Raw genomic sequence first — 25,475 nt, 5'->3', positions numbered from 1 at the left:
GCAATGTCAGTCAGTCACTGGCTGTTTCAGCCTGATGAAAAACCTACGTTTGTATTTGTTTACACATTTATCTTCTTATATTATCCATATTAATCATTATTCTTGCACTTTACTATCTAATAACTTTTTAATCACCTTGCATGTACAATACCTCCATTAGCACACTTTATTATAGTGACTAGAGGTCAGCAAAAACTAGATCTTCAGTTGGAGTTGAGTTGCAGCGATTGGATGATCTTTCAAATGATTTCCAGGAGTGTTTGCTGCACTATGACTCTGCAAGTCCTGCTGGTGGTTGCTGCTTGTTCAGCCCTCCAACTATGGTCTGGCCCAGATCTGAGGTCTAGGGGCATCCCTTTACCAACCTACTGGTGACTCTCTGGATGCCATGCCCATGTTTTTAGCATCCACTGGATCAGTTTTTCCACAACATGGTAGTGTTGCGGGTCAAATTTCATGGTCAAAAGAAAAGTTCCTTTGAGGTCTAAACGGACCTCAACAGCAACCGTTTTAATTCCACTGGTCACTTGGTGCAGATCTAGATGTTTCAGCAGCTACCTGCAGGTTCCCCTTGAATATGGATAACCCTAGAATATGGTTAACCCTAGAATATGGACAACCCTAGAATATGGTTAACCCTAGAATTTTCGACAACCCTAGAATATGGACAACCCTAGAATATGGACAACCCTAGAATATGGTTAACCCTAGAATATGGACAAACCTAGAATATGGATAACCCTAGAATATGGACAACCCTAGAATATGGTTAACCCTAGAATTTTCGACAACCCTAGAATATGGACAACCCTAGAATATGGTTAACCCTAGAATATGGACAACCCTAGAATATGGACAACCCTAGAATATGGTTAACCCTAGAATATGGACAAACCTAGAATATGAATAACCCTAGAATATGAATAACCATAGAATATGGATAACTCTAGAATATGGATAACCCTAGAATATGAATAACCCTAGAATATGGACAACCCTAGAATATGAATAACCCTAGAATATGGATAACTCTAGAATATGGACAACCCTGGATATTCATGGTCCCCAGCCGTGTAGCCATGTCCACCATGACTTTTCTAGTTCTTCAGCCCTTTAATGCCTCTTGGCATGTAGGGCAGCAAACCTTTTTTTTTTTCTAGTCCTCTGTCAGAATATAATGAGAACAGAGTGATCTGTTACCACCGCTTTAAGAAGTGGTGGTAATAGTTGCACAATGGGATCCGATGGCAATGTCCTCATCAATCAGTTTTGCTTCTGTAGAACCACAACTGGCACTATGATGACAATAAGTAGGGCACAAACAGACAGAACGATTACAGATAAGATTTTACAAAGTCTTTTTCTCTTGTGTTCCGCTTCTTTCTTCTTCAGTAAAGAGTCAAATCCCGGTGTGTAGAGATCCTCAAGCCAAAAGTCCAGATCTCTCGGAGTCTTCTCTTCCTCCTGCAAAGAAAATGAAAATAGGCATCGCCATCAGTTGTTCATATCTAGACTGATGTGCGTTGCTTAGGGCTTTTGGGGCCCCTGGGGGTCAGTTGGTGTGAAGGCAATGTAGCACCATCAGCAATATGAAATTAATCAAACAATCTACAAAGTGAATCCCTTTATCTATTCAGCTGTCCTCCATTTTGACCTTTTGCTTTTTGCACCAATCCCTCCCCCAAACACCCTCCATCCTGCTGGTCACCCACAGCCTCGCCTCCTCTCCACAAATCACCTTTAAATAATCGGTGAGGTTCCCGTGGATTGTTTGTGTGTCGTACTCCCTGACAGTCCAGGAGGGCTTGGACTTCTTGTTGTCGGCTGCTTCCATCGCTCTCATATCCATGAACAGAGGGTTCCTTTTAATGTTGGACTTCAGAGTGTCTGGTGTGATGTGCTTCTCCAGGTATCTTTCCTCAAACCACACGGGAGGGGCCTCTGGAGATGGAGGAGACCAGCTCTCAGTCTTTACCCTTTGCCCCCTCTGTGAAGACAGCGAGGCAGCGATTTGAATTCTCACCACATCCACCACACTTTCTTCAGCCGAAGAGAAGACACAAATACAACAGAGCCTAAACCAGAAAACATTGATGACGATCATTGATGACCATCATTTATGCATTTAATTTGTGCTTTCCTTGCTTTTATTTTGAAAGGATTCCTGACAGTGTCAATGCTTTTATACACTTATCCATCACCGCAGCTCAGAATAACATACGAATTGGCTTCAGTGACTTTAAAAGCAACATTATGAGTATTGTGGTTGTTGTAGATTTTCCCCTTTAGAGCAATAGAGAAGTCAATCGTATTCTCTGGCCATTGGGCACCAATTCTAGAACTGCACAATTGTACCACATAGGTGACCTACCCCTCTTTGTTTTGTCTTATATTACTTATTACATATAAGTGTATTACATATGGACATGGATAGATTACTGAAAGTGTCTACTGGACACAGACCCAGGGGCAATTATCAAATTTTCCAGCAGATATCACCGTATCATATTATACACTCATTTACGGTTATGATGATGATGATGATGATGATTGAGAATTATTTTTTTACATGAAGGCACTCGCAGCTGGATTCATAAACCCAGAGTCAGCAGTCAATTGATAACCAGCTTCATGATAGCGGTTATCCAGGATCTCTTTTGTTGCCCCTCATGTAAAAGTGACTTTAGTTCATGTTGTACTTTAGTGGTGCAAATTCCCTGACACGTGCAATAAATCAAATGAGCAGGGTTTAAGAGGTAAATGGTGTGGTATGTTGTACTGACAAACTTATCGAGTTTGGACTTCACTTCATTTTACTTTACCGCTCTGAGGGCCCCCCTCTCTGTTTCCTGATCTGGATTATACATCAAATATTAGACCACACTCCGGTCCTCTGGATGAATACTGAATGCAGCACTGTCCTGTTCTCTTGTTTCAAGCTCATTATCTCCACGCAGCTCCAGATGGTAAACATGATCTCTGCTAGAAGATCCTTCATGAGGACTGAACACACGTCGTGAATCATGTCTGTGTGGTGGGTTGTCATGTGGAATCATTTTTTAAGGAACCAAACACAGCTTTCTGTGTCAAAGGGGAGAAACAAGAGGCAACAGCATACAGAGCGATGACGCTGACATTTAGTCCATACCTGAGAGTAGACTCTGTTCTGCCAGTGTTTCTGACTGGACAGGACTGCCCCGACCTGGAACATGCCGTGTGTGGCCGGTAGCATCCCAACGTCCAGCTGGAGGAACTTCTCCGGGTGGTTGTTGTTGGGCAGAACAGAGATGTCCATCCCGGCTGTCTTGCTCCGTCCACACTGAACGGCAGCCAGGCTGGATCCACATGCTCACTACAACTCGCGAGCTCTGTAATAATTCATGAAGAGCAAGATATTCATGAGCCGGTATCACTTGCAGGTGTGTGTAACCCAAACCTGACCATCAAGAGTCTGACGCTGAGAACCAACAGTGTCAGTGGATATGAGACGGGGAGAGGTGGAGGCCCAGTGCCTTAGTTTACATGAGCAGCATCTCTACCAGTCATCTGAGGACTGCGTTATGTAAAACCTGCCAGTGGTTGAAAGTAACTAAGTACATTTACTCAAGTACTGCAAAAGCTAGGGCTGGTAATTTTGAGAATCTAGCAAGAGTACGGTTAAATGAGCCAACCTAAGAACCCAGCCCAGTGAACTCTTTTCCAGGAGCTAGCAGCTCTGTCTCCAAAGGTTGCTCAATCTATGTAGGCATGTAGGTAGTAATGACAATTTCAAAATAATTCATCAAAAATGTTTTTGAGGAAGATTACCAACCCTTCCTTTTTGGGCTTGGGTGTATCAAAATGACTCAATAGCGCCCCCTACACGTTAGAAAGCAGTAGCTCCGGCTGTAAGTTTCACCTAAAATTATGAAAAGTTAGCAAAATCCACAATTTACTATGGATCAGCACTTTGGCTCATGACGTAATTTGTTGAATAAATTGAAAACAAAAGGCAGAGTTGGAGGTATCATCGGTCAATCCATAAATTAATGACAGAAATGTCACACTTTTTTACGTGTTTTTTGTTTTAAACCGAAAATTATATAAAACCGCACAACCAAAAATCAAAAAAACAAATATATTCATACACGACAAAGACAACTTTTGCTTAAAAATGACTTCAATAAATAATCAAAAACATTCCGATTCATTATCTGCCGATTGACTCATCGATTAATCGGCCCACCACATGCAAAACACATATAAGCCTGACGGTGGCGCTGAGGGCAAGGTCGTGGAGGGCCACCATGATGTCTGTTTGTTCCTGATAGGAGGATGAATGCACACAACAGATCTCCCTGATGGAAATATGTTCGTCACAGTCAAACAGATGGAGGACGGAGGCAATCATAGCCTCCTTGGCGGAGGTTTAAAGCGCGCTCGAGTCAGTGCTGCAGGCGTGATGGAGAGAGAGAGAGAGAGAGAGAGAGAGAGAGAGAGAGAGAGAGAGAGAGAGGAGGGTGTGCGTGTGTATGTGTGTGAGGGGGGGGTTGTGGTTACGGCCACGTAGATGTGGATGGTGCAGCGGGGTTGCGCAGAATCAACCAACGATGTAGCGTAAAGGAAGAGGAGAGGAAAATAATCCAGGGAACCTGACCAATAAGGCGGATATTGCAGCTCTACCTTTTGCACATGTCCGATGTCGTCATCGGGAAACCACTATCGCACCGCCTCGTATCGCATCCCTGACACACACTATGGATCAGCAGAGGCTGGCAGTCCGGACTGATGCGGTAAGACCTGGGGCTTTTTGATTCGCACTACCGCGGTGCAGGCTACGACCACTACAGCGGATCACTTTACCTCCACTCACTGCAACCACTGCTGGTTTCTGTCTCCTTTGACATCACCGCGACGGTGCTACAGATTCATCACGATATGGATTGTGCATATATCTATCCTCGCGCGTCTGTGCGCGTATTAAAATGCATTTAGCCATTCGGAGCTTTGCAAAAGCATGACGTGGTGTTAGCGGTCGCGTGTTCTGAGCTCCGCAGGTCTGGCTGATGACAAACGTGCTCCCGTCCTCGAGCACTGACATCATCCCCATCAGGACCGTGGCTCGAGGCAGCAGTCGGGCTGCTACGCAGTGTTTGCTAGCTCAGCGCGTCAATGCGACGTTCGTTCGGACTTGATGCCTCGCACGGTTACGGCGTTACAGTTGTTTCTCCACCACAGGAGACGGGCCCTCTGCACCGCAGTGTTGCGGTGTTACAGAGGTTGCACGAGCTGTTCGGATTCTGTCGCGAGGAGACCGGCAGAAAAGCCTAGCCAGATGTTGCAGAGTTGTACAGAGGCCGCAATACGTGTGCAGATAGACAGACAGACAGACAGACTACAACTTCTATTATTGTGCAACTAAAATACTAACCGTACATTCATTTACATTTGTCACTTAATTGTATAACTTTGGAAGAATTTTAAGAACTTCTTAAATCAAATCTGCCTATAGGCCTGATGACAATTTTTAACTTGAATTATTGATGAGTTGTCCCATTAATTGACTAAGCATTAAGCTGTACGGTGTCGTAAACTACTGACCAATCATCATCATCACATAACAGTCCAATCGTTTTAGTTTATAATCATGTTAAATATACAAAAGTAACCATCAAGCCGGACCACATCTCTGGTATTTTTAGTACGGAAGAATTTTGCTTGGTGCTTTTGCCCCACTTGGTTATAAGATAAGTTTACAACTAATCGTTTCAGAACTATCTTTTTGTGATTCATTGAACACAGTGAGACCAATAGAGAGGAGCTTTTTTTCTCTTCTTCTCCGAAGCTGCAGCAGAAACCCCACACAGACCTTTTGCCTACAAACATCAATTAGTGAGTCAGTCACTTGTAGTAATTGTTTCAGCTTTTTTCCTGTGCATTACAGTAAATTTTCTCAAATGTTTAAATATGTTTTAAGAAATGAAGACCCATGGTTTTGAACGTTAAAAAAATATGAACTCACAAACTGTGCGATTAGCGATGCAGGGGCGGGACAGGAAGTTCAAAGAGCACACTGAAACATGCTTTTTATGCGATACACTATAAATACTGTCTGTACTTTGATGAAACACATCAATTGACATTTCTTACTGAATTTATAAAAATCACCATATCATGGTTGAAAAAGGCTCCAAACAGTGTTGGAGTTACAGCGACGGTCCGTATCCAAATTGAAATTTGGTGCTGCCTATCGGTATCGTCCACGCTATAGTAGCTAGCTGTCATCAACTCTGGCTGACATGTTTGTCGACGCCATCTTCCAGTTACTGGAAATACTGCGATACTGGAAAAAAACTGACATTGCAAAATGTAATTTTATGTGATAATGCCATCTTCAGAATACAAGAATATTCATCCTTAGTTTTGTACATTTGTTTTTAGTTAAATGCATCAATCATTGGTTGTATAGAAATGAATGATGACACAGCAAAAATGTCAAACGTTGGTTGAAACCCCGGGCAGACTGCGTGGACCCCGCCCGTTGAAAAGTGTAAGAATCGATACAGTTAATTATGAAACAGTGGCAGGCAGACTGCTGTGAGTCATTATTGGGAAACACTGGATTAGTCGTCGAAATTAAGAACCGTGCAAGTTTTCTTTTTCTATCGAGCAGCAAATGTGTTAATATTCAGCAGGTGTACTCTTATCCATGTTCACCATTTTAGATTAGCATGTTAGCATGCTAACATTTGATTATTAGTACTAAACACTAGAGTACAGCTGAGGCTGAAGGGAATGTCAGTAGATATTTCATACGTTATTGCAGTGTATCCTGAGGGAAGATGAAAGGCTTTCACAGCAATCCATCCAGTAGTTGTTGAGACATTTAAGACTAATGTGATGGATCAACGAACCATAGTAGCATCCACCCATGATTCACTGCTGCGAAAATAGATTTAACTATGCACACAGAGCTGTCTTGTCTTTGATCAAATGTTGGATGTTTTCAGGGAACATTGAGTAAGCTGGGTATTTATATCTTCTTAGACTTCATTTGAACCTTTTCAGGTTTCTGATCAGTCTGCCGTCTGCACAGATGTGTCTTTGAGTCTTCCCCACACCGGCTATTCTCAGTCGTTTCTGTAGTCCTAGAGGAGCAGCGGATTATAGCTGCCTCGACACTGCTGCATTTAAACCCTGTCTGCAGGGGTTGGCTTCTTCGTCTCATCAACAGTAATGAATAATTAGAGCATGATGCGTATTTTCGTCAGACTTTACCAACTCATAGATCATTATACGTTTTGTTTTTGTACCTCTGTTGATGCATATTTAGGCTTCTCAAAAGCAGGATAAGGGCTTACCATGTTCCTGAAGCTTTAACAGGATACTCCATGTTACACGGTGGTTGTAGGCCTACTTGAGGAAGGTTGATATACATCCTATGAAAAACTGAACCGAAAAAGCAATTTAGTCGTCAGCATCGGGCTTCAGGGGTTTAGCTGCCGATGTTTTTTGTCTATCCCTAAATCTTTCTGACAAAGTGAAAGATCTATAATCATGAAATGCAAATAAGGAATTTTTCGTCCACCCCAACCCTTGCTGCTGCCTGTGTGTGTGTGTGTGTGTGTGTGTGTGTGTGTGTGTGTGTGTGTGTGTGTGTGTGCGTGTGTGTGTGTAGAGAGACTGAGGGAGTGGGCGGGGCTCAGTCAGTCCATCAGTCCACGGCGTATGATGCAGCTTCTGCTCGGCCGTCGGGCTCGCAGCCCACTAGCGTCAACATGCTGCTAGTTAGCGTAGGGTAATAGCATTGCCTGGATATAATAATTGGCCTGCTAGCTAATGTAATAGCTGCTGTAAATATAGTCCAATAGTACAGTAGAATGGGTTAGGCAAGTAAACAGGCCAGCTCAGCAATACGAGCACTATTTATAAAGTATAGAATGTAAGAAAACTATTCATAATAGAGTGGAAACGGCTTATAGTGATCACGGCTGCCAGGGTCAAATTGATCTCTATTAGGGGATGATTATCATAACTAAGGCTGCAACTAACGATTATTTTAATAATCGATTAATCTGTCGATTATTTTTTCGATTAATCGATGAATCGGCGGGGAAAAGGCGAGTGACTAAAAACATGTCTTTAGTCTTGCAAACTATACCACCCCTGCTTTACTACTGTTATTAACGAGCTAACGCTAACTTGTCATGCTTGTCAAGCTGGATAACGAGTAAACACCAGAACCAGGAGAGCTACTGAAGGGACGGTTCCTCACTTCAAAACGGAACAACAGTAGGATTCTGTAGTGACTAACCTGCTGTTGAACTCCCTTCTTCCTCCTCAAGGACTCCAACATGTTTACGTTTTAGGTGCTGAATCATCACCGTGGCGCTCCTGTGCCGTGCCATGTCGCTTTTGCATATCTTGCAATTAACACACTTTTTCGATTTATTTAGTGTGAAATGCTGCCACACCTTGGATGACTTAGGTCGTACTGATTTCTCTGCCTCCGCCATGTGTTTCAGAACAACGTTACGGGTCTCTCCGATGGTCTTTCCTCTACCTCCGATCTGCTCCGCGCTCAACTCAACTTTTTGTTTTATACTCAAACATCTCTGCGACTTATTGAGTGGCGTAATAATTGCGCGACACAATGAATCGATAATGAAATTCGTTGCCAACGCTTTTAGTAATCGATTTTAATAGATTTTATTGATTCGTTGTTGCAGCCCTAATCACAACCATTTTTTGGGAGGGCTTTTCCTCATTTCTCATGCAGATTACCATTTCATCGTATTTTTTTATATTCATTACTTGAATACAAAGAAATGAATTGGACAGCGTAACTTTTTCCTGCTTGAGGGGGGGCTTTGCCTGTTTTTGGCCGGCTCTGTGTCACTGCAGCGTGGGTGGTGCATTCAGATGAACGGCGTTTTTCTCCATACGTTGTCATGTACTAAAGAACCCCAAATCAACACTGTCAGCAAACTTCTTGATTGAACTGAGTAAAATTACATTAATTTTAGGCAGCAGTGATCCAGGCAGATTAAACAAATCTGGCACATACCCTGATCTCAGTCCCAGATAGTCTGATCTCAGTCCCAGATAGTCTGATCTCAGTCCCAGATAGTCTGATCTCAGTCCCAGATAGTCTGATCTCAGTCCCAGATAGTCTGATCTCAGTCCCAGATAGTCTGATCTTAGCCCCAGAACGTGTCAGCTCTTACACGCCTCTGTGCTGGAGTTTACATACACATGCATGATAAGATGTCAAGATACATGAAAATAATTGTTTAGTGTGGGGCAAAGAATACCACCTAAACCAGCCCAGTATGCCCAAAGATTCTGTTCATAGAGGGGGATTCTGTGACAGTACCTGCATTTTCCAAACAGATCCAATGACGGCTTCCCCAATGGTTCTGGCATATGCTTCCAACTTTATTACTTTTCATTCAGCAGGTGTTCCGTCACAAATCATAAGCTTAATCTTTTCCTAATCTTAGCCAAATTATTCACTTGCTTAATCATAATTCAGTTGCTATGCGCAAATATCGTAGACACCAATTATTTAAGAAGCCTTGGCATGAAACATTTCATATTTATATGTTGAATAATGACATTCATGACTTGTTGAAACTCAATGCTTCAGTGAGCTAAAGATCTCGTAATGAGATCTCATACAATATGTAATTTGCAGAGGAATATGAAGGAGAATTTCCTAAATCCTTCCAGGGGCTTAAAAGTAGCATTCTCAAGGCAGCATATCACAGGTAATAATTGCAGTAATGTAATACACACAATTTGTATGTATCTATCAATCATTTTAGACACAGACATAGTTTATGGGGTATTTCAGGAATTCACATCTCTGCTGACATTGTTTAGGGATATCCATGCATAATGAAGAAGAAGAAGAAGAAGGGCAGCTGTCACTCAATAGCAAGAGGTGTCAATTCTTTCAGACCGAACTTGTGTTTCTGGCCAACATTATGTGTGAAGTAGCACTGATTTAGTAGAGAACCCAGGTATTCCAGGACAATGCAGCTGAAGCATGAAGCTTCTTGGGGTTAGTGAACTACAGTGGCCACTACATCAGAAGCATTAAAGAGACTCATGAGGCAGTGCTGCAAAATGGTTGCAGGAAATGGAGCAGGACAACATCATTTATAGAGCTGAAGAGTCAGCAAGCCAGTTCACATGTAATGGTGTCAAGAGGCTGAGCCACGTGATACTGGAGGCTACTCCAGTGGAGTCAGGAACAATCATGAGATAAAAGCAAACCGATTGAGAGCATCCAAACCTGTGTATCACTGGTGTACAATGTTATGTGCTTAGAAGGAATGAGAAACCCTCGCCTTTGTGTGGACATGAAAGTTCATGTGGGCCTGTACATCAAAGACTTTGTGATGGTCATAAAGACAATATATATGAGGAGTATGATACAATATCTATTTACCTTAAGTCCAAACAACCAGCCAAGAACAGGGCCCACACCTATTTATTTGTATTATTTACGTTTGCACCAAAGTTTAACTGGTGTGATATGTGTTGTGGTCATGTAAAGAGATGTAAAGACATTCCAGCACTTCAGAATGATTTTAGGCCAAGATTGAAGCAAACTTACACTCATTCACTGTTGAAGGGACTTTAATAAGGCAATTTCATATCCTCTCAAGCTTGAAAGGCCCAATTATTATTTGACCCTCAACTAACAGCTTCTTTATCTGCAGCTCTATGGGCGACAGAACACTAACAAAGCATAGCTCACTGACTGAATTATAATGGAGGTTGCTATCGTTTCTAAGCATGTTGCTAAGTATCACTGCCTTTCTTTTTGACATAGGGTGTATAGTAACGCCTGACTTACTGTGCCAGCTGTATGAGCAGGAGAATGACATATGACCTAATTTGTGATAGGAGCAACTTAGTGGAAGACATGTTTTTTCTTTTCCTTTCTCTGACAGCATAGTTTAGTGTTCTTTGGCATACATCCTCTTAATATACCTTTCTTCAAGCATTCCATGGTCTTGGTACACCTCACTGCAAGTGTTACATCGTCATATTAAACCTCACTGCTAGTGTTACACCGTGATATTAAACCTCACTGCTAGTGTTACATCGTCATATTAAACCTCACTGGAAGTGTTACACCGTCATATTAAACCTCACTGGAAGTGTTACATTGTCATATTAAACCTCACTGCAAGTGTTACGTCGTCATAATAAACCTCACTGCAAGTGTTACGTCTTCATATTAAATCTCACTGCAAGTGTTGCATCGTAATATTAAACCTCACTGCTAGTGTTACACCGTCATATTAAACCTCACTGCTAGTGTTACATAATCATATTAAACCTCACTGCTAGTGTTACATCGTCATATTAAACCTCACTGCTAGTGTTACATCGTCATATTAAACCTCACTTCTAGTGTTTACATCATCTTGAAACACCTCATTGAAAGCCTTGGGTGCGACTGTGTCTCAGTGGTAGAGCAGGGTCGTCCTTCAATCAGAAGATCGGTGGTTTGATCCCCGGCTCCGCTAGTACATGTCGATGTGTCCTTGGGACACTTAACCCCAAATTGCTCCCGTAGCTGTGCCTACGGTGTATGAATGTGTGTGAATGTTAGTTAGTCCTGAAGGGCAGGTGACACCTTACATGTTAGCCCTGTCATCAGTGTATGAAGGGGTGTGAATGATGACATGTAGTGTTAAAGCTTTGAGTGGTCGGAAGACTAGAAAAGCGCTGTACAAGTAGTCCATGTACTTGAAAGAGAGCTTATCATAATATAGTGATTCTATATGTTTTGTAACTCGAGGTTACTAGAACATAGATACAGGAAAGGATACTAAACCCAGGGTGCATCGTGTTAGAATTCAGTCATTAGATCTAAAAGGTTGAAGGTGCAATCCTTTGTTTAACACTTCGTTACAAGATGATTACCACTGTGATGCAAACATTTTTTTCTTAATGAGCTATTTTTACAATACCATTCCTATTTTTTCCCTATTTTCAATACATGTCAACCATATCTTAAGATTTAACAACTGGGTCTGGTCCTATTATTACCCATTGTTAATGCTCCTGAGTTGAACATATCCCAACTAGCCTATTTTGAATGTGATATGCTTCACTATTATGGTCAATCGTAAGTGTTACATTAGACTGCCGAAGCCTCATATTATATTCAGAAAAACATTTCACACAAAATGACGGCTGTAGATTTTGTCACCCATCACCTACAGTGGAAGTTCATTAGGATGGGATCTTTTAGTCGCCAGTATAAACCCAGGAATGAAGAACAAAAACTGCCAACTTCCAATGCCACTATCATCCTGGCATCTGTCAATGCTTCCTCTTATGAGTTAAGGTGTCAGCATTCTTCAAAACAAAGTCATTGTTGAATCATCCAGCTAGGTGTGAGGAGGTGGGAAGGAAAGCCAGGTTTGAACTATTCTCTCAAGCTCTATTTTTTCATTCATTACAAAACTATTTATTTAATTTGTTGAATGTACAACTGAAAGCAACACCATGAATGCCATAGAGAAGAGAAGTCCAAAAGTGTGTGCCGTTATCAGGCGGCAACTGAAGAGTGAAGCCAATGCGGAAGTGTCTTAACCTTGCATTCTTTCTAATGGCCATCAGGGGGTGACTAGTTTCAAGTCTTCTTTAACATGATGTTCATTTAGTAAAGTATGGTCCAGGTAGAGTCAAATAGACCATAAAGCAGGGTATGCTTTAGGGCGTGGCTACCTTATGATTGACAGACCGCTACAGCTACCAGAGCCGTATACGACATCTGCATTTCAAATATGGTAACTTCCATTTACTGGTTGTAAAACACCCAAACTCAGGGCTTCAAAACGGCAGGCCACAAACCAATTGACACGACAACTACGTCCACTTCTTATATACAGTCTGTGGTTGTTATACACATTTTGCCTGGCCCTTGAGTGTGGCCCTTTGGAACAGGTATAAAGACATGTTCTGAAAAAACTTCATACAAACTAGTCATTTTAAGCATACTAACCCCCTTAATCTTTAATTTTTTTATTTTATACTTTTCTTTGTCACATACGTGACATATTATGACTCCAAAACTGAGGTATATAACGAACCATAGGTTCTGCGTATCCTTATTGACAGATAGCAGTTATCACACTTTCAATGTTTTGATTGTAAATCTCTCTGTAAGTCTCACATCAGGCTGTATTTTCAGCGTGAGCAGCGAGAATAGGAACATCAGCATGACCTTTACAAACACTCCTATTCCCCAACTCCCTACTCGCTTCAAGCTGCCACATATACAGCAGTGGAACAGAGCTTCCCTCAAAGTGTAAATGCATCATGTAGTGTGGATCTTGACGTTGGGGGAGGGTAAGTCTAGAGAGCTTGAATTAATTCTGCCCGGAGAGACATTTTCTAGGGTGTTCAGTGCCAGTGGTGCAGTGTTGCAGTGCACTGAGAGCAGCTCCATAGCAAATACCCACAATGCACCATACAAAACAGTGCTCACTATGATCACTGACCAGAAGTAACACTGCTACACTTCCTCTTCTATTACACTGGATAGTCAAGGGACCAGTTTGAGGCATTAACCAGCCCTAATTTCTTTTTTCCATTTCATGTGTTACTGATTAAAGGAATGAGCCACCTTGTGACTTTAAATGGAAACTAGACATATTAGTATCAGCGCTCTCAGTGATGTCATGTGCACACCCTCTGAGGTGCTTACAGGCCACTTGCAGTAAAGCTGACAGACAGAGTGTGAAGGCAGAGTAACACTCACTCCATGCAGCCATCTGTGGCTGAAAGGCGTCGGCCTATCACAGGCCATCCTCTAATAAAATGAAATATAATTAATCAAGGTTCTTGTTATTTACAGGCAATTGAAAGATCACTGTAAGTATTTTGCAGACACGCCATGTATTGTTATTTGCAGGAAATACATCCTTGCACTGATTTTTTAAATATAGCGCACTCTGCTAGTTTCTCAAGATTACCAGCCGTGCCTTTTAGGCCTTTACACACCCTAATTTGAAGGTCAGTATATTTTTTAGAACTGATGTTTTTGTCATGAGTACTTTCACACAGAACGCAAATATTACACGTCGAAAAAGCAACTATTGAAGGGAACAAGGTTGTTCGCACCACGAATAAAGGCATCAACCAATCACTTTGTGCAGAATGAGTTGAGTTGCACCTATATTTATCTATATATCAATATTTAGTCCGAGCCAAGACTCTGGTACCCTCAAAGGCAAGCGCAGACCAAAACCTCTCCTTCCGTTTGTACCTTTCACAATAAAAGCCTGAGATGTATAATATTCGTAGGCGAGAATTTGCTTTTTCTTGTTTATTCATCACGCCCCAGGTGTGTAAAGGCTATTACTCCGGTCACAAAATATATGAGACACTATTACAGGAACGTGTAAGTTGGCTGATTCCAGGAGTACGTGTTTGATGTGTCAGTGTTGCAAAATGAATGAGTCATCATTCTAGGAAGAGATGTATTTTAGTTTTGAATGTACTGTTTTGAGAGAAAAAACTGTTCATCATCTTTGTCCAACTAAAGTGGCAACAGAGTGATTGAGCATTCATGAAAATAGTAAGCGAGGCTAGAAATTGATAGCTGGCTTTGATTTGCATCCATTTCACCTCAATATGAACATGTGGGCTGATATTAAATAGTATTTACAGTATGGTAGACTTGTAGTTTTTTTTGTTGACATTAAACGGCTGCATGCTCTCTGACAGTTGCACTCCTTTAAAAGGACATTTTCAAATGAATGTGCACTCGGCTGCAGTTGCCACAGGATTTTAGGAAGACATCAGCCATGTCAACAGCATAATCATTCTCCATCTGTTCCGTTCTGAGCGTCTGCTCCACTGGTTGCTCAATCTGGGTCAGCTTCTTTCTCCTACGGGGGTCTCACACAGGTTGCAGCAGCTTGTATTCTTTATTATTATGTATGTATTATGTCTTTCAATTCCTGCATACTTTTAAACGGCTGCCTTTTAAATCACATGTGAAATTCATGTAGTAGCGAGTGCAGTCATTGAGATCAGAGGCACCAAAAAGCATAATTTATCATTCACTGGGTTACAAGTCATGAGTGACTGGCACCAAATTAAAGGCTTTTTACTGCATTTTGCTGATCCTTGACTTAAGCCAATGTAAGGCCTCATCCCTGAAAATGGTGGCTGACCTATGCCCGAAGGCCAGGGTTTGGTTTAATCATTGGTGGGGAAACATGTGAATCCCGCAGGACATTTTGACCATCAAACACTTCATTCTGGTGATTATTTTCGGCATCAGTTCATGTTGTAAATGTCTTTATGTAAAGGAAAAGACAATTCGGGACCAGATGGCAATTATAATACAATGGAATATAATGCAGTAAGGCGCTTCAGCATTTTGAATTGCTTTCAAATATGAATTCTCCTGTAAATCAACATCTCACTTAATGTTATCTCTGCCGAGTCAACACATGTGGGCATGTCGTTTCCTCTTCCATCTTTTGTGACTCTTTGGGGGGTAAGAAACCTCTTTAAAAGAACATTAGGCACTAATTCACCTCATTGATTCATTTTAATGAATTCATAAACCCCTGAACTTTAACAGCTCATATGTTAAAACATGTTTCAAAAGTTGCACACATTCAAAACGCAGCCCACATATCTTGTTCTTTGAGAAGTTATATCTTGGGGGGGAGGGGGGCGAAGCAATATTACTTTAATAAAATTAATAATTAAATGAGAATAAAATCACAGTATTTTAAGACAAATTGGATCTGCCCTACAGTCTGCTATGCGTGACATTATCTCTGCTGATATGGTAGTGTCCCCTTCTGACCGTCATGTGTGCTGCAGTGCAGGCAATAGAAGAAAAGGGACCGAGTTCAGACAAAATTGCCACCGGTCACACCAGAAGCTCATTTCTCCCAAACGGCAACTTCCGGTGCTGAGAAATGAACAACCTCTTTTCCCCATTTTTGGATTTTTTGGAGTTGGTCTGTGTTGTCACTGCCAGAGCCACCCACTTTGAGCTTCACAACAGCTAAGGTTAGAATTAAGTTTAGGTTCAGTTCAGGTAGTTATTTAGTTGTGATGGTTAAGGCACGGGTTAGGGGCAAGATAAAGCAATACAACATGGACACATACGTGTGAGGGTCCTCACAAGTATAGTACAAATGTATCACAACACAAATCAGAATATACCATCAATATTATTGTAAAAAGCTGTGCTTTCAATCTTGTCTGTAGCCTTACTTATAGTCTCACACTGATACTGTCTCATGATAACAGAGACTTGACAAAACAAAAAACACTGGACTTTTGTAACGGGTGTGGTAAGGACCCAGAAGCAGTACGACAGACATACAACAGGCAAACAGTCTTGGATCTGCACACGTGTAGAAATCCACTCAGTGGAACGCCAAGCCGTCAGGGGAGAAGGCAGACAGAAACCAGCAGAAGCAGAGGCAGAACCTCGTGGTCGGGGACAGAAGGCTGAGTCGTTTACCGGGGCAGAGAAGTCCAAACAGGCAGGGTCGGCAACGGGAAACCAGTCGGAGGGTAAACGCTGGAAAGTCTGACATAATGCGGAGAACGATCTGGCAGTGAGAGTGTGAGACTGGGGTCTAAATAGTGGGTGCAGCAGAGTGAGCAGGTGAGAGTGATTGAGCTGATGAGGTGGGTGTGACTAACAGCTGCACTGAATGAGCTGATTAGGTGAGTGAGAGAGTGACAGGAGAGAAGCGGCAGAGCTGTGACAACTTTGACTTCAGAATTTGTGACTTTTGTTGGACTTGATGCACTCCTCAGGCCCATCAGGAAGATTATGGGATTAGCAGCAGCATATGCAGAGACAGACAGACAGACAGACAAAGAGCAAGAGTTCAGTTCAACTGGAAGCTCGGCAGCATTTTTCTAGTAAACAAACACTTGTACATCGTGTGTATCCTTGAGGTCTAACTAGAGTGCAGAGTGCATTTTTTTCCTTAAATACATTTGAAAAGCCTTCTTTTTATATTTTCAAATCCTGTATTGTTTATATCTGTTTGCTTGCTCCTGTCTTCTTCTTTCCTGCCTTTGTTGGCACATTGCCACGACTGTTGGCGCACTACCACAACCAAGTGCAAATTGGTATGACAGCGCAAAACTGTCCACAGGAATGTGTATTGCATTTCTGCATGCTGTGATGCAAACAAAATGGAGCTCCCCTCTCAAAGACATGGCTCAATGGTGCGTGTAGTTGTCAGAAACTCCTCAGGTTACCATAAGGTTTGCACTACCTGATAATGATGCAAAGTTGTGGGCCTGTAAAGCCCATTAGTACATTGACATTGTATAAGTAAAGTTGACTCTATTAGTTGCAGTTTTACAAGACAAAGATACTTGATAACATACTGTATGGTTTATTGTCAGAATAATCAGTGCCGCATGCCAAATATAGATTTAGACTCGCGTATTTATATTTGGCCATACTTTTGATGCCATTGTCATCATTGAAGATATTATCAATATCATCATTATCAACAAAGCATGAAGTCAAAACTCATTAGAGCTATTTATTTCAGCCTTTAAATGAATATGCTCTTACAGAGAAAGACATCAGTGAAATGTGATGAGCTCATATTTTCTGTTTAAATCTTTCAAAATCCTTTAAGCTTTAGTCCCCCCAGGAGTATTCAGTGTTTATGGAAGTGAAGAAGCTGTAAATGCTTTTAGTCAGTTTTAAGATGACTATTTAGTGGATATCCCATTTCTACCTAGGCAAACTAAGTGATATGTTTCCCCACAAATGTAAAACCATGTATTAGTTAGTACTTGACTGCTGAACAAAACAAATCGTATTTATTTATTATTTCTGCCATAGTTTAGTCAAGAGACTAATTTGTAAAAAGTAACCCGTACTGAATAGTATTTCATCTCCATGCGTACTTGGTGGAACACATTTGTATTGCCTGGTTTATTGTCACTAACTAAAATTATTTGTTCACCTCTCCAGGCAACATCAACATTAAAGCAACTTGATGGCGAAAACTAGAGGAGTCCCTTTAAGATGACACGCACAGACCCTCCTGACATACTGGTATCAACTGTGCATCGAGATATTAAAGTGATCCCCATTTCTTCACACTACAAGTCCTTGCAACCCTCCAAACAATGTGATTCTATACATTACAGCACACTGGAGGACAGTAAGAGCAAAGTCAATAAGAGACACTGTCGTTCCTTTGACTATAGGTCATTGGAGTACCCAAAATCACACAAATACTCAATGGAGTCCCCATACAAGAAGGCTGATAGGCATGCTGCCAACCCAGATGTTGCCTGGAACGCCTTGGGCCGCCAGCAGAGATACCGCTTTTCTGCGCCGGACATTTTCAGCCATAGATTAACTCCTCAACCAATGGCTGCAGATGTGACCAGTGAAGTCATTGTCCCTGAACAAAAAAGAAGGACCAGGTCCAAAAGTGCCCCTCGAGTCCAGACCAGTCTCACCCCTGTGTCTTTTGAAGGGTCCTCATCTTCAGGGCGGAAGGGCAGGGAGTCCCAAAGGGCTCCAAGAGACTCTCGCTGGAGGCCTGAAGTATCACCGCGTAGGGAGTCCTCCCACGCAGCAACTAGGGCTCATATGCATGACGTCCATCCAATTAAGTTGCAGCCTCAAATGAGTGACAGCAGTAGATACTCACCAAGCTATGCTGCTGATAATTCTGAGGATGGAGGGCTGGATAAACCAGCAACTAGCCCTCATGTCAGGTGTCGAGTTGACATAAAACCTGATGATGCAGCATTACATCATTCAGGACGAAAACAGGCTACACATCAAGTGGACATACCCTGGCAGAGGCACCACAGTGGGGGGAGTAGGAGTCTGACTGTGCCACGCCATTTCTCCTATTCAAGAACACCAACTCCCACCGATTCATTAGGCACAGAGGGTAGGCAAGCTCATCAATATTCCCGCAGCATGCCAAATAGTTACATACAACCCATGGAGATTCCCTTGCAAAGAATGCCTTCATCGGGTGATTACTATGGAAGGGAACGCAGAGCTCATTCCAGTCCCAATGTGCCAACCAAGTTCTTTTATGCAGATGATCCAGGGAGATATGTGACTACTGCTCCTCCTCAACCAAGTTCTGGCTTTCATGATGAACGTTACACACCAGGACAAACATACACTCCAAAAGTGCAATATGTGCAAGATCCAAGGACTCGAATGGTGCATGCTGTAACTACAAGACCCTATTATCCTGAGATGGAGCCCTATCAATACTCTGTGCAGACAGGGTATCCCAAACCCTATGCAGCAAATGAACCAGGGCCATACATCATACAGACACCTCCAACAAGAATATTTTATGGGGATGATCCAAGATCTTATCAAATCCAGACTGCTCCTCCAAGGATTTATTATTCCAGCGACATGTATGCAATGCCTCCAGAGCATCATATTCCAGCAAGGGCGTATTACACGGAGGGCCGAAGACATGCTAGAGTGATTCCGGCACAAACAGAGGACTGGTATGGCTCAGATGCATCTGGTTATTCCACCAATCCTGCCTCTTATGTATCTCAAGTCACCCCAACCAGAGTCCGTCAAGATCCTGTGTTAACACCATGGTATGCCAACCCATGTGTAGAACCTCAAAGAATTGGCACAGAATCAAAATCTTACTCAAGGTCCTGGGACAATATTCTCAACTCTCGTGTAGAGAGGGAACAACCTCTTCCTGTACAGCGGGGTCAGAGCTATGACGATCTTCTTGACTCCAGGAAGCCTGCAGCAGCCACAGGTGACAAACCACAACCAGTGGTAGTCAATCTCTCCAGTTCACCAAGACGCTATGCAGCCTTATCAATGTCTGATAGCTCACTAATTGACAAAAGCCCAACAGAGACATCAAAGAGCACTAATAGTAAACTCTGGTTTGTCACTCCTGAGATAACAATCACTGATAATGACATTCGACCAGGTAAACTTAATAAGGCTGAAGGACGGTCTGCCAGTTGGGACATTCTTGACTCCAGAAGCACCGAGGGTCCAGAACCATTTCAGCGAGACTTTGAAAGCTCAACCAAAGAGAAGATACACGACAATGCCTCACTACAGCAAAGCCTTGAACAACTTGATGAGCTTCTGGCAGATCTTGTGACTGATTACAAGCCACCCAGTAGAAGGGCAAGTGAGGACATTCTTGATCAGCTAAAGAAGTTAATTGATGAGGAAGAAGCAGTATCTCTGTCCAGAAAGAGCTCAAAGGCATATACAGAGGAACCAGCTCCTCTTGACAAGCAGCCAACCTCAATAAGAATGAATCCTGATGCTTTTCGAGACATGGACGGGGCCAGTGATGCAATGAAGAGTGCAGATGAGTGCTCTCCAGATCAGAGCCCAGATGAGGATGATACAATGATGTGCTCGAACAACAAATGCCGCAGGACAGAGACCCTGTTCAATGCTTGCCTATATTTTAAATCCTGCCACAGCTGCTACACTTACTACTGCTCTCGTAACTGCCGCAGGGAGGACTGGGACATTCATAAAGAAAGCTGCCTGTATGGCAGAATTGGCAGCATATGTCGTCACATCATTAAACACTGCCGGGAGACTGTTGAAGTCCACAAAGCCTTCTCCCGTATTGCCAAAGTTGGCTATCTTTCTCGAGGTAGAGGAGTTCTGTTCCTTGGTTTTCCAAATCCAGTGTCCTCCAGTAAATTCCTGCAATATGGCCTGGATAGTCTACTTATGTCTCCCACATACCTGTCTCTCCGAGAGCTTGAAAGCTTCAAGGACAACTTAGGGGAGTACTGTAAGGAGCTACAGGAAGCTGGTACCGAGTACGACCCTAACGAATGTTTCATCTTGAATGTATCCATTGCTGTTGGTGACCAGTTACCTGACGGGCCATCTCCAAGAAACCAAGCTCCAACTGTCAGAAAATATGCAAAGGTAGCACTGGCTTCTTTCAGCCCTGAGAGAAAGGTTCACAAGAAAGAGAGTGACATGGAAACGCTGATCCTCACCCCACCCCCTGGAACAGCAGATATCGACAAAGAGGGAGAGGAAGGCAGGAAGGCCAGGGAAATCTGTTTTATAAATATACAACGGGAGTTAAGGATTCGAGGGGTTTTCCTACGCCATGAATACCCACAGGTATATCAGCAGCTCTGTGAGTTTGTGGAAAGTAACAGAAGGTTCACGCCCACGACTATTTATCCTATCGATAAGAGAACTGGTAAACAATTCATGTGCATGATTATGGCTGCCTCGGAGCCCAGGACGTTGGACTGGGTCGGCACCCCGCATCTCCTTGATGACATTATTTAAGTGCACCTTTTGTTGTAAATATATATGTATAGAAATACATATATATTGTTACACATATTTATATATCAATCCAATTACAAACATTTGTAGATAAGTATTTTGTTAACAGAATGATATACAGTATATTCATGGCTGCTTGATCAGTATTATTCTTTTTCAGAATAGTTCCTGTCAGGTGCAAAATGAGTACAGTACATTATTTGTTTTAATCATTTTAACAAGCACATACCTTTTATCCACAAGTCATTGTCTGTATCCTGGTCATTCACTGTTACAACACGTTCCCTTTGGTAGGGATTACCTAAACTGACATTATGGTATTTTGATTTGTGCAAATAATTATCAATATATGTATTTCTTTCAACTTAGCCTCTTTAAATGAGATAGTCCATTTCTGTGAGTATAACATTACTATTTTTCATATGTGACTCAAGTGGTTAGTCATACAGAAAATATTAAACATTATTTTCTTAGCTACGTAAATACTTTCTATGCAAAGTTGCTCCATGACTTAAGTACCACATTCCTGTAGAAGGAGGTTTTTTTCAGTTATTATATTATATTATTAAACACATCTGTAAAGAACTTTTTGCTGAAATTGAGATAAAATGTTGAAAGTTTTGGTGGCAAAGTAAATCATGAAAAAAATAATGAAAGCTGAAAAAGTGACAGTTGTGCTACTTAAAACATTGATAAAAACAGGCACGAAGTCTTATTGTTGCTGAAGTAGAAGTACTATATTGAAAGTGAACATTTTCCTCTTTGAGTTCTCTTTAGCGTACCCTGGAGAAATTCAAGCTAAGTTCAGTAATTCTTTGAATCCGCTCTTCAGAATTACTGGAGCACTACTGAACTTGAAAGACCTCCACAATGGCTGTTGAAATGGTGCCAGTGAGCAGCCGCACAGTAGGTGTCGGCCTGTACTGTTCAGTTTTAAACACTGTGAATAGTGATAGTGACAAAAACTAAACTTGGTATAATACCAAGTAAATCATGCAATTACCTATAACACTGAAGTTGATGAGTTGTATTTTTAGATATATTTACAAACAAAAAAAAAAGATATGAATTAGCAGCAGGAGTTATTGTCCTTAGAACAAGGTGAGCCAGATGTGGCACAGTAGCTATATGGTACATAAATGCTTGAGAAGTCATTAGTTGTGTATTTGTGCTGCACTAGGTTTATTACATGTGTGATTTATATTGTCCTATTTGGTTTTAGCAAATGAGAACTTTTGCATTGCTCATTCATTGTTTGCAGAATTTTTAGAAACATGTATCAATGCAACTCAGCCATGTTGCCTCGTCTCTCAAGATACATACATTTCTTGATTTTGTTTTTGTAGCTTCCTAAATCCCAAATTCCCTGCCAGCACACTGGTGATGATTTAAAGTGTAGCTGAAACATATTGTATGCTAATATCAAAACTGTTTAAAAATGGCTTGACCCCATTTGTCAAATGACTCAACATATCCGGAAGACGTGAAGGAGCATTTGTCAATCAGTCCTCGGTAACGGTCAAAGAAGCTGTTTTTTCCCAGTCATTAATCATTGTTCCCCATTTCAACCTCTTCCCTTGTGATATCAGCTTTCCTTAGAATTTGTAAGACAAAGTACAGTGAAACTTAAAGTACATATATATTTGAAAACCTGTTTCACGGAGTTACAATAGTTGACTGGCTGACAGGACGAGCTGTACAGATTCAGTGAGAAGTTGCTGGCTGCATGTGACTGTTTTATATGCTCTGATCATTTTAACATGACGTTGATGATAGTTAATTGCTCGATGAATGGACTTGTGAAAGTGAAAACTACTATGCTGTGTAAGAAAAAAATAAATGAATTTTCGTCAGTCATTCAAGTTAAAATAACGTGTCAAAGACAATGAAGAAGAGACCTCACTAAAATGTCTAGAAAATTCTGTAATCTTGTATTTTTTTATACTTTCAACATATGTGTCTGAGTGTGTCTATTTATAAACAATATCTAATAAATGGAATGGGAACTCTGGGTGTCTGCCTGTTCCTTAGGTGTTTGAGTCCTTCATATGTGAAAATGAGAAATGAAAACTAGTGGAGAAACGTGAAGAGTAAAACCTATACCGGATATGTTTTGGATATGAAAAACAATCCAAATGTGGTTTGGTATACACTGAGCAAAGAAATTCATATATTCAAATTAATGTTTTTGATTTTTATTAAATCTGACATACAATTTAATGCCCAAAGTTTAAATCTAGTTTATGAGACGTGATGGTAGGTTTTGATAGTTGAATGTTTGACGTGGTTACTTGTACTGTTCATCAGCCATATAGGGCCTGCAGTAACATGGCATGACTTCATAGAAACATAATGCTCATTAACAGTTAAAGCCCTCTTGAATTTGAAGGTTTGTTATAGAAAATTTACAATATATATATATATATATATATACACACAAGTTAAAGTCATTTAAAAAGTAAAAATTAAATGTTATAATGATAGAGCAGCACACAGGAGCCCATGTTTCCCCCAGTCTGTCCGTGGCGATCATACCAGAGCCTGGCTTACGAATTTAGATTTGACCCCAACAATGATGTAGCTGGTACAGGCATATAATGGTAGACAAAGCAGTCTACCCATGGTAGACAGGGCAGTGTAGGGAAGAGCTTGAACAACATCAACCCACACATCACATCCCTGGACTACTCCGGCTGTATGTCTAAAAGCCAATCACAGCGCTCCACATCATCTAATGTGGAGTGCAGTAGAGCCACGCCCCCTTGAATCTTATCTAATCTTTAAAATAGACTTGAAAAATCAGAAGCCATTCTTTATCTACAGTGCCAATGTTGTCATCTCCTTGTCTGGTCTCTCTCTCTGTCAGTGAGACCTGATGAGACGAGATGACTCCCGTCACGGTTCTGGCCGCTGACCTCCATCAGGCCCACATCTCCTGCACGCTCCACCTTGGATTTCACAATCAATAAATCATTGAACTCCGTCGGGCGTGAGCTTCATTGCCGCTGTGTGTGTGTGTGTGTGTGTGTGTGTGTGTGGTGTGTGTGTCCACACTGAATGTAGGCCACAGCAGTGACAGAATGTAAAGCGGTGAGGGTAAAATAGAGCAGGGCCTCGTTCCATCAAGCTGCTCACCTCAGCATCTTTTGTGACTGCTGGCAGTCTGACAGGGTTGTGGAGGCTCAGATAAGTACAGCACATTAGTGCACTGGGGTCCCTTTAAGAGAGCAGGTCAATAGGCACAGTCAATACTCACCAGTGAGTGAGTGTGTGTGTGTGTGTGTGTGTGTGTGTGTGTGTGTGTGTGTGTGTGTGTTCACACAGAATCTAGGCCATGTGAGTAAAAAAGGCTAAAAGGGGAAAGAAGACTGGGCCTCAGTGTTTTGGCGGAGCATCAGGCTGTTCCCTTGACTACACTGCAGGATTCTTGACTGAATATGATTTATTCAAACGTTTCACAGATCTTTAATTTACTCAGCTATAGATTGTGACAGTACAATTCTGATGGGAACCCATAATGTTTCAACGATTTCATCTCAGCCTGCACAGTTTGCCAAGCATGTTCTGGGCTTGTGTGAAGGTACCTGTCCTTTTAGGTCAGAGGGCCACAGTGCTCCTCTGGTTGGAAGCATCATTGCAACTTTTAGTAGTTTTTAAGGACACACTGCTTCCTGCTTTGATGCTGAATGTTGATACATTGCTAGGTATGGAATCATCATCTCGAGGACTGCAGGACCATAGAACGGACAAAAACTATGACCAAAAGGCTTCCAAAAACCTGTGTCAGTATGAATCTGTCTTCTCTGCCAACTCCATGTGGAATGTCCCTGCTGCAAAGACACCCCGAGTAAAGGATCAGTACAGAGTCTCTGGGTTGATCCTCTTTAAGGGTGAGTCCAGTAAAAAAGTTTGAAGCTAATGATCAAGATAGGCCAAGAAACCAAGGTGGTCCCTGAGCGCCGGCTCATTATACGGTAAGCCCTTCATTTACATAATCCTCAACCAGCATCACAACCGGACCTCATAGAACCCCCGAGATGAACAGTGGAGCTGTTCAGCAGCTTTGAATACAACAGTTAACAGAGACCAACTGAGGCTCTGCTGAAACACGTATATTGGTTTCAAATCCAACTACTGCAGATGATCC

The 25,475-nt window shown here is 41.8% G+C and overlaps 2 protein-coding genes across 3 annotated transcripts; one reads left to right on the top strand and one right to left on the bottom strand.

Annotated features, from left to right (window-relative positions):
- Positions 1-1,263: 1,263 nt before the first annotated feature.
- LOC137869015 (major intrinsically disordered NOTCH2-binding receptor 1-like) lies at positions 1,264-4,905 on the bottom strand. 2 transcript variants are annotated; one of them, XM_068706100.1, is made up of 4 exons: positions 4,843-4,905; positions 3,149-3,368; positions 1,739-1,987; positions 1,264-1,455 (listed from the first exon to the last, which is right to left on the bottom strand). In XM_068706100.1, the coding sequence occupies exons 2-4, from the start codon at positions 3,293-3,295 to the stop codon at positions 1,264-1,266; spliced, it is 588 nt and encodes a 195-aa protein (XP_068562201.1). In that variant the 5' UTR covers positions 3,296-3,368; positions 4,843-4,905. The 2 variants fall into 2 exon arrangements, 1 of the variants encoding a protein (XP_068562201.1); XR_011102256.1 differs by lacking the exons at positions 3,149-3,368; positions 4,843-4,905 and having other exon boundaries at positions 1,380-1,464; positions 1,739-1,809.
- ajm1 (apical junction component 1 homolog) lies at positions 4,531-23,326 on the top strand. Its single transcript, XM_068706099.1, has 2 exons — positions 4,531-4,772; positions 17,996-23,326. The coding sequence occupies exon 2, from the start codon at positions 18,050-18,052 to the stop codon at positions 21,326-21,328; it is 3,279 nt and encodes a 1,092-aa protein (XP_068562200.1). The 5' UTR covers positions 4,531-4,772; positions 17,996-18,049; the 3' UTR covers positions 21,329-23,326.
- The last annotated feature ends 2,149 nt before the right edge of the window (positions 23,327-25,475 follow it).

This window comes from Cebidichthys violaceus, unplaced genomic scaffold (genome assembly GCF_023349555.1).
Source record: "Cebidichthys violaceus isolate CVI_PGR_0920_01 unplaced genomic scaffold, fCebVio1.0.p SCAF_12, whole genome shotgun sequence".
NCBI lineage: Eukaryota > Metazoa > Chordata > Actinopteri > Perciformes > Stichaeidae > Cebidichthys > Cebidichthys violaceus.
The sequence above is the reverse complement of the archived record's forward strand: the minus strand, read 5'-3'. Positions and strand labels throughout refer to the sequence as shown.

What these genes read in the sequence shown, in the direction of transcription:
- LOC137869015 (XM_068706100.1), bottom strand. Translation starts at nt 3,295, where the DNA reads ATGGACATCTCTGTTCTGCCCAACAACAACCACCCGGAGAAGTTCCTC. An exon ending in AGAACAGAGTCTACTCTCAG is followed by an intron (nt 1,988 to 3,148) that starts GTATGGACTAAA and finishes CTGTCTTCACAG; the next exon opens with AGGGGGCAAAGGGTAAAGAC. An exon ending in ACCTCACCGATTATTTAAAG is followed by an intron (nt 1,456 to 1,738) that starts GTGATTTGTGGA and finishes CAGGAGGAAGAG; the next exon opens with AAGACTCCGAGAGATCTGGA.
- ajm1 (XM_068706099.1), top strand. Translation starts at nt 18,050, where the DNA reads ATGACACGCACAGACCCTCCTGACATACTGGTATCAACTGTGCATCGA.